The following is a 17,243-nucleotide window of genomic DNA, read 5'->3' as shown; positions in this document are numbered from 1 at the left end:
AGGAGGTATCATCATATAAGAGGCTTTCTGTAATGTTTGTAATGCTATGTGTTTCCGTAAAGTACAATCATACTAGTAAATTTTATAACAAAATGGCAGCCTTCTAATGGTAGTTTGGTGTTTATCTTATATCAATAGGGTTTTTAAAATTTCCAAAAACAAATAAATAATATTGAAATGGCTTCTCAACATTGTAGTTTCTGGTCTCAGTCAGGTTTGTTTATCATCACAGTTGCGAGCATAAACATTTGTTGCTGAATCCTGCCGGCAAAAGTGGTGAGTCTGCGCACTGGCCGAATAAACAACATTTTCGGAGTTTCAACCGGAATTCCTTCGCTCTCTGAATGCTTACAACATTGTGAGAGAATGGTAAAATATATTCACTGAATGAGAACCAGAAAAGCAGCGAGTAAGTTTGAATATTTCGAAATAGCCGTTAAATGCCGATGCAGATAAGATATATTCCAGTTGCACAGTAATGACACTCCTAATAGATGCTGATTACAGATATCAATGTCATGATTGAAACCTATTGTTTTGCTAATATCAAAATAATTAATCATTTCAAGTATTACTTTAATTTGATAGCTTTCATATCCTTCTACATATTCATCAATCCCCTGACTTTATTCACATGACTTCGAGTTCTTTGTTTTCCCCCGGGGCATTAGGCACTTCAACTTGCTGCTAACCCGCATTTGAGGGCAATCTGCTGAATCGAACCAAACATCAGTGGCATAGTTAATTAGGATCTCGGGAGCCGACATCGTCTTTCACCTGCTGATTCCTGTCGTTTGCAGGCACCGCAATCAAAATTAGCTCAGTGGCTTGCGGTGGTGATGCATTTGGGTCCCCGCGCCCTAGGAGTCCCCACCACATCATTCCTTTCGCCCCCATTCTAGATCGCATAAACAACAATTAAAACGCTACAAATTGCACACACAAACATCCTTCAAAGGATGTGACCCATTCCCCGCTACCCGGCTTTTCAGTCCGGTAAGTATTCTCTTTTTGCCGTTCCCCGCTGTTTTTCTCTTTCTTCAATTATTTCCGATTATTACCAGGAGGAACTCAATGGAAAAGCAGGGGGAGGGAGGGCGAGGGATGGATGGCTGAGGTCGAGGTGGATGCTTCAAAATCCATGTTAATTGCTATTTTGCTCCCATTGGCTTTAAAAATCCTTGCAAGAAAACTAACAACCTGGGGGTCAGATTTTCCTGATTTGCCATTCATTCTACGGCCAGGACAATAACAACTCCGAGGGAATATCCTTGCTGCTCCCCTAGTACACTTTCCTCTGCTTTTACTCGTGGGAAAAGGGAGAACCGGAGAACAGACAGAATGGAAAGATGCGGGGGGAGTGGGAAATTACACTGGCGACCCAGTAAAGTAAGTTCCGAAGATAAACTGCAATCGAAGAACGTTGACTGAATGATAAATTACACTTGACAATGGACACCCACACATCCTTACACCCCCACACATCCACTCACACTCTTGCAGATGTGACGCGTGTGTGGCAGGACTCCACTGTCCAGGACTCCACTTTTCCTCCAGCTGGCCTTCTTTTGCTCGTTTGTCATAAGTTTACTTTTAATATAAAAGTTTCCTCGCTTTGGTTATGTTGAAAAGTGATCATCGTGATAATTACACGCCCATAATGATGGGGCTTGTGCACAGTGGGTCAAAAGCAACTATAAAGGACATAACATATACAAATATAAATACAAATTATGAGTTCCTTTACCAAATCATGTATAAATTAAATAATTATTTATAAATTTACCAATCTATCATAATGTCTAACTGATTGCAGCACTTATGCGCGCATTTGTTTAATTTTAAATGCATTTATTAGATGACAGATGAGCCGTCTGTCAACCCATATTTCATAAAAAGTTGAAGGCACTTTTCGCATTCCTTGGCAGCGTGGTTTTGGGCGTCAAGCTGGGTCCGTCCGTCAGGGGGCGCCACTGCCACCGTGCCCGAAGATTTATGTGCTCATGTGGTCAGAGATACGAAGGACCCCCGCCAGGACTTCTCCAGCGCCAGCTCCCCGTTTTCAGTTTCTTGAGTGCCAAGGAGCTCGAGTGTGTTTGTCAGCTGGGTGGGGGAAATGGTGGAGGGTGTTCTGGTCCAGCGAAGGGGGCGGGGTAATTATGACGGTTGTGGGTGGCAGCTGTTGTGATGCTGCTGCTCGAGAAGCGGTAGCCCAGTTCCACTCATTAAGGATATCCGTGCAGGAAAACAATGCCAAAGCCAGCACTCACCCGCACACAAAAGCCGTTACAGTGTAGCCGCAAAAGGGAGACGGCATCCAGTTTTCCCGCCGCTATCCCCCCGCTTCGCTTCGCCACCGAGTTTTCCCCGCTTTTCCCACCGCCTTTCCACTTTGCCCCTCACGTAATGCATTTAGTGGCTGCCGTTTTTGAGCTCTGGCAGCTCGCATTGTTTGCTCTTTGGCCTCGCCTCTCGCCACCCAGACAAAACAATACAAATTTATTTTGCCGCCACGCCCACAACACCCTAAAAAAGGGGCGAAAAGGGGGGAAAGCGGAAGAGATTCTTTTCAGCCAAGGCGAAGCGACGGCCCAGAACTTGAGCAGTGCACGGAAGTTCCGGTTGAGCCGGCGTCCTTCCCCTTTTGCACTCTCTCCTCGGGAGAAAAGTTTTCAGCCAGGAATTATATCTGAAAGTTGAGCGGTGACAGGGCGGCCGAGTGATGCTGGAGGGGGTGTGGCAGGCCGGGCCGGGGGATCGGTGCCCAAAGGAGTGTATAGCACACCCAAAAGTGTTAATTCATTTGCCTTGGCATAATTTTATTCATTCGGGTTTTGCTGTTGAATTAAAAGTTTGGCCAGCAACTGGCATAACAAATTATAAGAAAATTGTACGAGGTAAGTGCTGGATTCCAGTGGGATTTATTAATGTTGGCCCAAAAAAACAACTGGTTAAATATGGAAACGAACTAGGGATAAATATCCATATCCATTTAGAAGATAAACTATATTTTAGATTATTTTTCAGATTCTCTGACACTATTTGACAACACCCAAATCAAATCAGAAGTAAATCGGAATGTCCAATAGCTCAGACAAATGATCAATGGGCAAATCACTTACCAGGACTCTGGGAGGAGGAAATGCAAAATGTTTTTCCACTCTCTGGCTGCCAGGATGTGGAGGAGAGCTTTTCCAACTCTGAGTGTGATTGATTGCGAGGGAAACGTAATTGAAATGCCGCCAAGTTCGGCGGAGGGATGATTTGGAATGGAGGGAGCTGAATAGACAGTGACAAAAAGGGAAAGTTTTCACTTCGCTTCGCCTCGCATTTTCCCCAAAGCCAAAAGGCAAGTTTTCCTAGCTATTCGCTATTCGACTAGACGGCGAGCAGACAGTGACTGTCATTGTGAATCCACAAGATGCATATCGTGGCGTAAAATCATAAATAAAAGGTGGAGAATCGGTGCGCATGCAAATGCGAAATCAATCCGGGACCTGGCATTAAAGATGCAACAACCTGGGCACAATGAAAGCGAAATCTTAGAAGCGCCAAGACAAATCATAAAAAAAAGGGGGGAGGCGGCAGGAAAATTGCCAGACATAAAATACGGATGGATGGGAACATCTGGGGGTTGATCCTGCTGCCACTTAACTGCAACAAATCGCCAAATAAGTGGAAAATATTGCAGGCCACAAATTGCTATGTCTTATCTGAAACTCCGCACACTTTCACGGCAATAAGTGGCTCAAAGACAGAGAAACCAATTCCGATGACCTCTTTAAATATTAATACGCGTGCCGTGATTGCACTGGGAATTGTGATTGACTTTTTAGACCCGGCCAACCCCCGTGCATTGCGCATCCTTGACATTTGAGCTACCCCAGCCCACTTTTGCCATCTCCAGCAGCTAAATGCACAACCCCCGAATCCAAGGATTCCCCGCAAAAGACAGGACGAATCCACTCGAGCGGTGCTAAAATCCCAGGAGATGCCATTGCCACCAGCCTAAGAACAAACTTTGCACTTGACAATGTCTGGAGAACGGAGGGCAAATACAGTTCGCCAAAAAGGTGGCCAAATTGTTCCTGCTTTCCAATTGATGGGCTTTCAAGGGCAGGGGCATCCCCGGTTCATCCAATTAAAAACTTGGCTCATTGCACATGCAATACAACGCCATCTCATTTGTTTTCGCTCGGTTTTGTCAATTAGCGCACTGAATTGGCCCACAAAAAAACACGAGTTCGATCAATTAAATGCAAATTTATTGAAATCAATGCCAAATTAGTTTCCAATAAATACTTATTTGTGAGTGCACTTGCAGCTGAATTTAAATGAGCGGCAAAAGTGCATGAAAGCAGTGTGTGCAGCAAGTTAATGAACAGATAATTAGTCCAAGTAAACATCAAAAATGTATAGAAATATCCAAGTATATATCTTCCAGTAATCTTCCGCCGCCCACATTCAATAGCTCGAATTTCTCTGCGAAATGTTTAGTTTTATGATCCGCCCACAAGCACAGACATTCGCCTAAAAGGAGGATCTGTGGGATTTATTAAGCCTCTTTGCCTGTTTTATATCTGCCGGAATGTTTTTGCATATTCCATTAGGCCGAGGGTTGCTCCGCAGTTACAACAAACATCAACTGTCCCCGCCTTCCGGAGAATCGAGAAGAGGTCCTTGAGCCTCTGTGGGCGAAATGCCCATGGACACAGACCGTACCGTAGCCAGTTTTATGCCCACTTAATAGTTTTGTTTTTGTGTCTAGAAGCCTTGGAAGGGGGCAACGGGGCAGGCAAATGACTAACCAGAAATGTGAAGATGCCTTCGGTCAGGATATCCCCGTACGTTTACGGTCCCTGCCAAGTGTCTGGTAATTTATGGGACCGAGCGTCAAATGGCAGACGCGGCGGCTACTTGACAAACCCCAACTCACAGGACTCGTCCTGGCGAACGGTGAGTGTGTGGTGTGCTGTCTGCATTGGTATGTGTTTAGGTTTAAATTATATTAAACTGCCAGCGTGGCATGTGCCCCATTTCAAATGGGCACTCCCAATCGAGAGATAGGAACGGGGCAGTCCAGCAATTGTTTTCATAATGTTACCTCAGGCACTGTGAAAAATTAGAGTGAGTGTTGAATGTACTTGCTAAAATCCATTGTCACCAGTTTCCGGTTTTTAAAACCCTATGATTGCTATGCAATTCTTCTAGGTGTATTATTTTTATAAGAGGCAAACAGCAGAACAGACATTTATCATTGCTCCCGCCGACTCTCGGACTCGGACACTTTGCCTAATCCCGACCAGCATTTCCATTTAGTGCACTGCAAATGTCAAAAGTTGATGCCAAAAGTTTTCAACACTTTGGCCCCAAACCGAAGGAAAACGTGAAAGATCCACCCAGCGGGGGTCGTCTAATTTAAATTGGTTTGTTTTTGTCTGCTGGCATTGCGCTTTTTCCCCGCTCCATCTGCCAGGAGGATATCTCCCTTTGACTGGTCCTCGACAATTACGACTGTCGCCCCCCAGCTCACCTTCCACTGCGTTTTTTTTTCCACTGGCAAAACGCAAAACTTTTCATTGCTCTGGGGAGATTTGGGGGCCTGGAGCAGCGTGGGGTCGGTAAACGGCAGCGTTTACTACCGCTTCGTATATGCTGTCGCACATTTCATTTTTGCTACGGCGAGCGAAATTAAAATGCTTGTTTTCACTTTATGCAAATTCCTTCTTAAAAACGACCAGAAAAGGAACGAAATCAAATGGAAGGCAAGGACATCGTGCAAGTCAATCGACGGGTGGATATCCTGTAAAACTTTATAGCTTATATGGAACTTAAAGTACGAACAGAACAATCTTATTGTTAAATTCCTGCAAGTAAACATTTTTAAAAAGTTACCTAATTTATTACAATTATACATAGATCTATTATATATTTTGTTAGCAATATGTAATATCTTTTTATTCCTAGCTTTAAACTTTAACCCCACGCATGTGCTGGGTATGGAAAACACCCCGCAAATACTTGCTGAGTGCCCGAATACGCGTTAAAAAAGGCAAAAAAAAAAAAGTATGAAAAGGTGGAGCAAATAAAAATGGCGCGTATTTACGTTTGGGAATATGTAAATAAGCGTCCGTTGTATTTGTTTTCTTTAGCTTGACGTGGCATCCGGACAAAGTCTTTTGGCGGGGAAGGTGTTCGGTTCGGTTTGGTTTGGTTTGGTTTGGTTTGGATGGGTCTGCATGGGTTTGCTCAGCTTGGCTCGCTCTGCTGAGGGGAAGTTTTGGGTACTCGTGGGGCTTACAAGCTATTAAAATGTCGCTGCAAGTACTTAACTGCTTGATGTTGTCAATTTAAATTAAAACCACTGCCGCAAAGTTACTGCTCCGGATGGGGCACAGACCTATAGACAGACCCATACCATAAAGAGTTTTGGAGCGCAAATGGATGTTGCACGGGGGCATGCGTGGCTTAACAATAAGGGCGTGTGGAATGGGCATTAAAACTTTTCTTTATGGCTGCACTCTCGCCGGGACTGGAATCCAAGAATCCTCGAATCCACTGTCTATATGCTAATGGTGGCCGGATGGGCAAACTGGGAAATTAAAAAGTTACGTCTGAGGATCTGAAAACGTCTCGTCATTAAGGAAAGTGGCTTATTACGTACAATCGTCTAAAAATGAGTTGGCTGACAATTTTCAGCACTTGACGTAATTGTTTCCAAAAAGTTTCAGCACTCCTGCAATGTGTAATTGAAATTTCCTGCGGGTGACAATACATTCTAATGAAATTGCTGCCAATAAACTTGGTACTTTGCATGGTCCATTATCTATGTGCCAGTTTATATTTACCAATAAATTTAATTATCTTAAGATCCTAAATATTAAAATGAATAATGTTGAATGAGTTCTATGGTTTTTCTACTCTAGATTATGTTTGTTGCAGCAGCCTTCGCTTTGAAAGAAACACGTTCTTTTCCAATTAACTAATCCAACAAATGGCTGGCTTATTTAGCCGATAAAAATCGCAGGATACTCTCGAATAAAAATATATGTTTACGACCAGCAGCCAAGTTGGGAACACATAAAAATATGCCAGGCCGATCTCGAAGAGCTCCTGCTACCTTAAATTTGCGAAAAGCAGCCTGTCAACAACCGTGTCTCTCCCCGTCCCGCTCCCAACCGCCTGCTATCTCTTTCGGTGGCGTAATAAGCGATTCGGCTCGAGGCATTTTAGTGCACACACCACACTCACACACACGTAATCGCATAAAAGCAGAGCCAGGACGTGCTCTGATTTTGTAAATAATTGCAATGACGATGCCCCCTTGCCAGGAACTCGTACGAATTCCGTAAAAACAACCTCCGGGCGCCAAGTCGAGCCCACGAGCGAGCACATGATAATATTAATAATAGTGGTAATAATCATACGCACTGTGTGCCGAGTACACACGCCACCCCCCCCCCCCCCCCTCACACACACACACACACGCATAAGCGGAACAAAAGAAAATCCCGCCGTCGTCTGACGCCTGCCTCTGTTTAATATGATTAATGCCCATCCGAACAGACTTGGCAAAATATTTACACGTCCTCGCGGAGCTACAAGGATTCCTTGGTAAAGTTGGCTCCACTTTCAGCATTGGGCTTACCGGGTCTTAGTCCTGACAGAATCCGCAGTAAGTGGTCCTGAAATGCATTTTCAGCAGGATCTCAGGCAAAGCTGCATTATGAAAGTGGTGTTGGTGGAAAGACTCATCAAGGTAGGTAAAAAGCATTAGAAACCGTTCTTGTACTCACCAATTTTCAGCAATATAATTTCCAGTCAGGTATATACTTAATTTCCATTCTTTGTTAGCCACCGCAGTCGCCCACAAAGTTTACTTTGAATTCAATGAACCAGGCGAAATTCGCCTGACAATTAAACAGCTTGAGATGCCAGAGAAAAAAAGCGGGGAAAAGTAGAGAGGAAAATATTCCATTCATTCCACGGCTGGCAAGGCAGAAGTTTATGCATCAAAGTTAGTTGTGTGGCGCCCCAAACTTTGTGCAACGATTTCTGTAAGCGATGCGATTCGCAAGAATCGAGAGGAGAAAAGAAAACGAGATGCAAAGGAGTAGGAACCAATTGCAAAGTTTTTGGCCAGAAAGATGAGGAGAACTTTCGGAAGGTAAATCTGTCTCCATCCTTACCCTTGTGAATTTATGCCTTTTGGCTGCCAGCGAGTCGGCTGCATCAAAGGTACCAAAAAGTGCAAAAACAGCAAAGGGAGGTAAATGCAATAGCGCAGAAATTAAAGAATAATATTTTCTCAGGGCGCCCACGAAATGCAAGCGACCGTTAACTGAAAAAAACGAAAAGATAAACAAGATTTTCCAGGGGTGGAAAATAGAACGAAGCTCTTTAAAAACGCATAAATTGTCATTGGTTCACCCGGGGGTGGAATACCAGAACCACCACCCACATCTTTAAGTGTTATTCTTCGGCAACTAACCCCTATGAAAATAGCTCTGGATGGGGTCGTAATACGATATGTTTACTTAAGGAGGAAGTACGGTTGACCCGAAACAGGTAAAAGGCTCTTGTCAATCAGAACGCCAACTGACAGTTGACAGGGTTTTGTTTTTAAAGCGCGCATAAATAAGCCATAAATGGGCTGATCACAGCATTAACGCGAAAAGAACGGCCAAAAGAACAAGTGTTCGAGGGCATAAAATAAAGAATTATTTAAATAAACTTGGCTGGGGCATAAATCTGCATGCAAACCAAATGACAACATGCGTGGCACAAACAACAATTGCATCATCAAGTCGTGACGTTTGACAAATGAGCCTTAACCTCCCCATTTGCAAAATAAAATATTGCCGGCTCACACACACACACACACGCACTTGCATGCAGCACTCACACACAGGCAGCACGACACACACACACACACAGGCAAATTCAAGGTACCCAAATGGATGTAACAAAAGCAAAAATGCCAACAGAGCAGTCGGGCATTAATAGTATTGTGAAACTTTGAGATGGAAAAGTTGGCAAAGAAATTGGTTTTAAAAAGTACTTTGATATTTTTGAAAAAGTATGTCTGCATATTCACAAATCCTTTGCTTAAAATATTAAACTTTATAAAAATTTAAGTATATCCGAACTACCTATTAGATTATAAACTTTCAGTGGATGTGATTACTCATCTTTAATTTATATATAAATGTTTTTTTGCGATATTTGTACTTAGTTTCGACCGTCACGCAGTCATCTCTATTCAGAATTTCCATTTGAAGTGCAACTCTTTTGGGCGGCATGAGATGTGGAGAAGACGTATACGCCCCGTACTCCCACAAATAAGAGTCACTGTGGAGTCAGCACAAAAGTCAGACATCCTCCACCATTCCGTAGTCCTCGAATGCCGTCGCTTTTTATGGCAAATTGTCAGCGCTGTCGTAATTTTTAAGTTAAAAAATTGTTAAAAATTTTCGTAGCATTCATTACTATGCCGCCTGCCAGTCACTCAGTATGCGTTGGGGTTTGGACTTGGGTTTGGGCTTGGGCTTGGTTGGAGCTCAGTTCAGCGGGAGTTGCCCCCTCTTGTGATGTCTGCGTGTTGCACAATAATTTATTGCCGCACAATTGCAGCTGCCACACATTCCAATGCACTTGGCGCCCGAGCAGCCACACGGAGTACGGGTTGCGGGTTGGCATGGCACCGGATTCGGATTCCCATCCGGGGAGGATGGGGAGGATCTGTTGGCAGTGGAGGAGGTGTGAGGACCAGAACCCACTCCTTGTCAGAAGGCACCCGCGGCGCTTGTAAAAGCAACTCACATTTGGCGTTGATTTCTAGCGGAGGATGCCGGCTTGTCGTGCTGTCATGGCATCCAGCATCAGCATCCACCCGAAACCACCCGGCAAACACATATACCCACTCCTGCGACATAGACGTAATGTAATTTTAAATTTATATTCCCGACTAGATTAAGGCACTGCTGCCGACGTGCAGGGATGCAGGATGCAGGATACGTACTTTCTAATGAACTCTTTCGGCAAGATAAACGCAGGCAGATGGTGTGAAAAATGCTAGAACTGCCATTAAATGGTGCTGAATATGTGAGAGGTATATATTATGTTTTATACACATTTCATAGGTAGTTTTGCTCAGGTGTACATGTAAATATAAAAGGTTTTAGTACAATACAGCCCATGTAAAATGGTATTATTAGTTGAATATATGAAGTTGATAAATATTACATGGCTTCAAACTATAATCAAATGCAAATGTAATTGGATATTTTGCAAATAAAGCTCGCTCGTGTGCCTGCAACTAGAAACTCACTTGGCAGCCATTAGGGATGTATTCGATGGGGTAGAATAGAATGTTGATGGATCGCCGGATGGAATGGAAGGGGGCTTTCGAAGAGATTGCGGTCTGACAGTGGCTTTTGCGGTCTGGTTGCGCCTCTGCGTCCATTAGAGAACCTTGCGAAAAGTGTCAATTACAACAGATGTCAGAAACAATCAGCGGCGTAAATAAGTCATAAGGCACACACACACACACATGTGACATTGAAGACAGGATGGCCAGGAATCCACCACACCTCTCGTGGCCAGAAAACTTATGGCCAGGTAATCAATAAGCCCGACCCGACCAATTGCGTGCGGGTAATTAATAGTTGGATGGGCGAACCAGCAAAAGGTGTCGGGTACAAAACAAAGACATCGCGGGTCAAAACTGTTAACAGCCGAATGGGTGAGAATTGCCGGACTACTCGGTTTGGTCATTGTGCGTGTTCGAGGCCAATCAATACCCCAAATTATGGTAATCAATTTTAATTAGAGAGACGCCAAGAACGAGGCCCAACGCAGCCCTTCGAGCAACTCACTCAATTCTGTCCAAACGCATCTGAATGCGAGTGAATCGAGTGAATCAAGTGAACAGGACGCTTCTGAATTTGACTGGACTGCAATTGACGTAGTCGAAGCGCAGCTCATAATCCGAGCATTATGTTTAGACGTGCACTGCGAGAAAACGGGTTAGGGTACTAGAGGAACAGTATTCTATGAAAATAAGCAGCAAATCATAAGGAAGCTAATATTCAAACCGCCTTTAAGTTAATTTCATTTTTACGAGCAGTAGCAGTCTAATCCTATTACACTCATAAAAAAGCACATGCTTTTGCAGTGCACATATCCGATGGGTAGAAAAGCTGGAAGGGGAGATTGAGCTGGGATTTTTGCTTATGTCAAAATTCGAACAATGGCCAAGTGGCTGGCCCAAAATTGAGGCTGACAGCCCTCATGGTTCGTCCCACTCTCATCCCCATCTACATCCAGCAGCTCATTCAAATCGAAACTGATGGACAGTCAGCCGCATCGAGTGGGTGGAGCAGAGTGTGGGGAGTTGGGCCTGTGGAGGATGGCACTCGGAAATTGAAGCTGGGTCTGCCAGAAGCATAGGCTTCAAAATTCCATTATTTGGATTAGACCAATTGTTGCTCTGAATTCGGCCATAGCGCTTATTGGAAGCCGAAATTATAGTTTTAACCCCAAACATTCAGACCACGGCAGAGCCGATCAATTAGGATTAACTGCATTAAATAGATAGGATGTTCAACTCCACGAAATATAATTCCGAATAAATTCAAATTACCTTTGTTTAAATATCAAGGATTACTAGTAGTTTTAGTATTTGAATCGAAATAGCCACTGAAAGGATTAACACAAATTGAAATTCCTTGAATTCCATTCACCTAAAAATGTTGGCTCAAAGCCGAAATCTGCCAGAGCTGCCAATCCACTGGGGTCAAAGTTGGCAAACGCAAAGTAATTTGGAAAGTACACAACATTGGGCAACTGGAGCAGCTGCTACTGATGCTGCCAACTGCTATTAACAGTAAATGACTGGCCTAATTTATGCACCTTGGTCCGAGCCCCAAAGCACACACATGGTTGGGGGAATTACAATTGTATTGCAGTCAACATTTCCATTTTTGGTGGAGGAGGAGGCGGGGGAGGAGGAGGATGTGCCAGGACACGCCGCAATGGCGTAACTTGATGGAATAGCTAAGCCGAAAACCAGCCGCACAGACAGGACTAGAACTCAACCGAAACTATGTAAGTGTGTGTGTGTGTGTGGTGGGGAATCCCCTGCCAACATCCATCTCTGCGACTTTTCTGGGGGAAATTGCTTTACACAATCGAAACGCACGAAATGACAATATAAATCGAGGGGCGGAACTAATTTTGGCAAAAGACTCGAAATAGGCCGGGCACGACCACAAAAACCAGAATGATGATCCTTGAAGGGGTGGCATGCGGACGAGGAAAACTGACGGAGCTGGATGCTGGGGTGTGCAATTTCAGCTGGTGCTGCGTCTGAATTGGCCAAAATTAACGCAAAGAGTGGAAAACTTTTTGTATACGGAAATTGCGTAACTACGCATTAATGAAGAAAAATTGCCCCACCACCATCACGCTGGTTGGGAAAACTAGCACCCCGCCCCGCACGTTCACAGGGCGGGAAAAACTTTCCGAAATTGGACGACACTTTAGCCATAAAAGGCCTCTGATTTATGCCAATTGAAGCTCGTCCAGGTAAACTGGCTCTTAATGAAGTGAAGTCCTGAAATGAATCCGCTGCAGAGGGTGATTATGGCAGTTAAACGAGTGGGCAGAGACCACACTCGGCTTTGATCTTCATCGTCGTCTAATCATTTGTTATTCGCAGACCTGTGTTCACCGGACTCCGCATCCGTAATGCCTTTATGGCCGCCATTAAATCCCTGACCAGACAAATGGAGACATCTTCCATTTACGACTGCTTCGCCAACTATAATCATCGTTCATCATCTGTTGCCTAATTAATTGTAAAGTTTTTCTCGCTCCGCTGGAAATGCTCTGCGCCCATTAATTCTGCCGCAGATGTCGTAATTGCCGGGACATCGGGTCGGATGATTAATATATCAAAGTTTCGCAATTGCAACTGCCCAAGAATGGGCTTAAACTCTTGCAGAAGTTGTATGTTATTATTCTAGGAATAGGAATAGTCATTGAAATTACATTTAACAAAATTCTTGAAGACCTGCAGATTCATCATCTCCTTTCCTCAGTGGCTTCAAAAGACAGTCAGCCTCAACTGCTCTTTCATCTGTGTTGATAATGATTCAAATTCATGAAATTAGTTTTAATAATATTAATAATATCGTCACTTGGCAGCAAAACCCCACTGTGGAGTGGGCAATGGAGCTGGTCGAGAAGAAGGCTGGAACTCCGACGCCATAAGCCGGCTTTGGTTTCGGCTTTCGACTTTGGCTCTGGCTTGGCTTTGGCATTTTTGGTCATAGTTCAACGCTTGCCGGGAATTTGCACAAAGGCGTCAAGGCAACTCGGATACCCTGCCCCCATTACCAGCCAGCCCATTCCTCATCATCGTCGGCTGGGGCTTATGCCCATTGTTTGCACTGTTGCCAGTGCCAACCATCATCAACATTATGCAGAAGGCTCCCGGGCTAAGATCTGGCCACAAGTTATAAAACTGCCTGCCTGGCCCCAACTTCCATCCAGACCCCCAGATGCTCGCTCCTCCGCACCCGGCCATCCATTCATCTAACAAATTTCTCTCTCTTTGTTTAAATTTTGCGCGCCGGAAATTTGCTTATCGCCGCTTTTCAGTTGTGGCTCTGGGATGCCATGGGTGGCGTGCCAGGGGTTCGGTGTTTTTGGAGGGGCCAACCAAAGTCAATAGGAAGATTAGTGCGGCTGGCATTGAGCCGGCACAGAGCTCTGCTAATTGAGCGACCAGTCATGGCTACAGCTTAAATCAATAGAACCCGCCGGATTTATCCAATCTGAACTCGAAATGAAAGGGAAACTTTACGAGCGCTTATGCGGCACATGAATAAATGATTAGCCTTGCACTCTGACAAGTTGTATGACTAGTGCATCATGCATATAGATTATGGATTACAATATTCACATTTATTATTCCTTAAGTACACAACAATGTGATAGAGGTAACACTATACCTACAAAATTCCAAGACCGAGACCACCCCGTTTACCACCTCCCCCATTGCCACCCAATCCCAAGGTGCTGCCCACTCCTCCCAGGGTGCCTCCCAATCCGCCTCCCAGGCTTCCAAGTTGACCTAGCAAGTTACCCAATCCCGCACAGCTGGTGGAACTTAGCGGAGAGAGGGAAGCGCCCAGAACGGACAATTCGCAGAAGCGGAAATCATTGGAGGTCTGCAGTTTGGTATCTATCTTAATAAAAGGCGTGGCTTTTCCCGTAACACTCTGGAAAATGGAACTCTTTCCGCCCTCTTCCTTGTCCTTATTGGCAAACTTGACCAACAGATCGATGAGGTTGTTGCGCACTTTGAGATCCTCGGCGCTGGTCAAACGAGTCTCCTCCATGGGATTCCCGAATATGTCATTTGCATCGAACATGTAGCCGATCTCATCACCATGACCCACCGTTTCCGGTTTATCATGGGCTGTTTCCGAGACAATTGGTAGACCCTTCAGGAAGTTTATTCCCTTCGACTTGGTGCCATTGTACTCGAAGCTGTACATAAAGGCTGGAGCTAGCCTGGACCAAACCTGGGTGGTCAGAACAGCCGGAAGGTTGAACAGCACGTCGGTCGTTGATTCCACCACCTTGGAAAGTACTTGATCCACATTCAGCGCCTGCGGCACCTTCCAAACGTCCTGGAGAGTGGGAGTCAGGACACTCGTGAGGCCCGGCAGTTCCGGTTTGGCGATCTGACCGGTTAGCTTGTCGATTTTCAGAAAACTCGTCAGCTTGTTCAGAGAATCACTTAGTGATCCCAGGAACTGCTCCGCCGATCCAAAGACCTTTTCTATCGTTTCCACAGTGACGGAATTTGCTGTCTCGTGCTTGGTGACTCCAGTCAGCAGGGGAATCCCCGAGAAGTTACTGCTCTTGAGCTGCTGCTCCGGTTCTCCAACTATCAAACTGGGCAATGCTCTACCATCGTCCTCGCTCTCGATGTGAGGCTGGAAGCCCACGTTTCCAGTTAGTCCTTTGACCAGGGCACGTCCTGCCAAACGCTCCGTTTGAACTTTATCATCGTTCTTGATTATGTCCTCAGCACTTTTCTACACGTAGAAAACAAATAATTTCTATCTTAGATCACCATATAAACATTTGCGTGGAATACTATACTATATAAACTTACACTCCTTAAGCAATTGACGATTTCCAGCTCGTTTCCTGTGGGACAGCCATTGATTTTGGCCACTTCCTGGACGCTCTGAACGGGTTCCTTGTCCATGGCATACTGAGAGAGAGCGGTTCCCGACATGGCCACCACTCCGTGAACATCGCCAGCGCTTCGCGACGTCGGCGACATCGATAGATACATGGCACTGGCTGCTCCGGATCCGTGGCCTATGGCCTGGACCTGCTTGGGATTGCCCCCGAAATAGGAGATGTAATCGGTGACCCAACGGAGAGCGGCGGCCAAGTCGAACATGGCCAGGTTTCCATCGAACTGCTTGGTGCCATCCCCCATTATTCCCAGTGATCCCAGGCGATACTGAGGAGCCACCACGATTGCGCCCCTTTGGGCCATAGGCGTGGCATCGTACTGGGCCGCCGATCCATATCGATAGCCACCCGGGTGAATCCAAACGAACACTGGCAGCCCTGTGGTCTCATCCGGCATTTGCGGGGTGTAGACGTTCAGCAGCAGGCAATCCTCATCGCCGATAATCCTCTGAGGAAACTGCGGATGCGGCTGTATACAAGGTGGGCCATGTTTGGTGGCATTGAAGTCACCAGCCAGCCTTTTGTACACCGGTCTGGAGTATCTCAGTGGACCAACAGGTGGCTCCGCGTAGTGCATTCCCAGAAAGGAGTAGATGCCCGTGCTGGGATTCCGGAATCCCTCCACTCGCGCATCGCGATCAAAGAGTCTCGCGAAGATCACGGGATCATCGACGGGCGGCGCCTTCGACTGCTTGCCACCCACTATCCGCTTCACGCGAACGTGCGCATCCCCGCCAGACTTGCAGCTGGCCAAGATCACCACCGAAAGTAGCAGTAGCAACAAAGTGTTCCGCTTCAGCTGAGATTGCATTTCGCCTCGCTCGACTGTCAACTGGGAACTGAGCTCTGGCTGACATTACAATCGGATCCCCTGCTCAAAAGCGAGGCCGGCTACTTGCTCAGCTTGGCGATAAATAACAGCGGGGAGTAAAATAAAAATAATGAGCAACTCAAAAATAGCATCACAAATGATAAAAAACAAAGCGTAAGCTAAACTTTTGCGGCCGCCTTGTTTGCGTGCTTCCAGTTGGATAAGTTGGATAAGGCCATGTTTGGGACAGTGTTTGTTTCTCCGGCATTCTAATCACGTACTCCATGCCAGTTATAGTTCACTGAGTCACTCCGAATCTGGAATTAGCCGGGGGATTTGCGGTCAACTTTTCAGCGAACAAGCAGTGTGTAAAGTTATGTGTATCCCAAAAGTATTCAAGTATTGAACGAATGAACTTGAATCTTTATTTAAGTATCAAGGCATCCGAATGCCAAGCTACCCTATCTTCTTAGTAACATAATATTATAAAGTCTCAACTGCACATCAATCCAATAACCAGTTTGTAACTATAGTTTTATTTCCTCTTACCAAGAATTCAACATTGCTTACTTTCATGATTGATGCCTCTGCTCATCTCTCGATTTGCTTAAAGGCAATTAAACGGAGACAATTTGCTGAATTACTTTATTATTGTGCTAGCAACGTGAGATTTCTTGACAGAATAAACGCCTCATCTCGCGCATAAAATTTCTTAATAACAAACTGGTCAGATTGGTTTTTCCATCGCATTGTTGATGCTTCCGAGCATGTTCCATGAAATTCAATTGCATGAGCGAAATAATAATGAGACTTTAAAGCCGCCAGCAGTCATTGTCTGTAAATGCGACTTTTGGGAGATAGGCGAGGGGGCAGTGGTTGGCCATATGAGTCCATAATGCCACATTTTACAGCTGTGCGGCATTATCTTTTGCCAGATGAATTATGTTCTCCAGCATATTTACAGCCACACAGAGGAAGCGGAGGGCGCAGGCCGGATGCCAACAAATATCATGACGCAAACGCATGTTGAGATTTCAAGTTTCTTGACCCATCCCCCAGTGCTAAGTCGAACCAGTACCCGGATATGTCCGGGGATTAGGCCGGAGTGCCGAGTCCGACTGAGCGGCACGCGCTGTCCCAACTGGAA

At 45.3% G+C, this 17,243-nt stretch overlaps 1 protein-coding gene across 2 annotated transcripts; it reads right to left on the bottom strand.

Annotated features, from left to right (window-relative positions):
* Positions 1 to 13,145: 13,145 nt before the first annotated feature.
* CG5397 (uncharacterized protein) lies at positions 13,146 to 16,128 on the bottom strand. 2 transcript variants are annotated; one of them, NM_001272936.1, is made up of 2 exons: positions 15,194 to 16,128; positions 13,146 to 15,113 (listed from the first exon to the last, which is right to left on the bottom strand). In NM_001272936.1, the coding sequence occupies exons 1-2, from the start codon at positions 16,094 to 16,096 to the stop codon at positions 14,019 to 14,021; spliced, it is 1,998 nt and encodes a 665-aa protein (NP_001259865.1). In that variant the 5' UTR covers positions 16,097 to 16,128; the 3' UTR covers positions 13,146 to 14,018. The 2 variants fall into 2 exon arrangements, with proteins under 2 accessions (NP_001259865.1, NP_608591.1); NM_134747.3 differs by having other exon boundaries at positions 13,959 to 15,113.
* Positions 16,129 to 17,243: the final 1,115 nt, after the last annotated feature.

The sequence above is a fragment of the Drosophila melanogaster genome, chromosome 2L (genome assembly GCF_000001215.4).
Source record: "Drosophila melanogaster chromosome 2L".
In the NCBI taxonomy this organism is placed as follows: domain Eukaryota; kingdom Metazoa; phylum Arthropoda; class Insecta; order Diptera; family Drosophilidae; genus Drosophila; species Drosophila melanogaster.
Note: the sequence above shows the minus strand (reverse complement) of the source record. Positions and strands in the feature narration are given on the sequence as shown.

Bases quoted from the DNA above. Each gene is read 5' to 3' on its own strand.
- CG5397 (NM_001272936.1), bottom strand. From the start codon at position 16,096: ATGCAATCTCAGCTGAAGCGGAACACTTTGTTGCTACTGCTACTTTCG. The intron at 15,114-15,193 runs GTAAGTTTATAT...TTCTACGTGTAG, and splicing joins TCGTCAATTGCTTAAGGAGT to AAAAGTGCTGAGGACATAAT.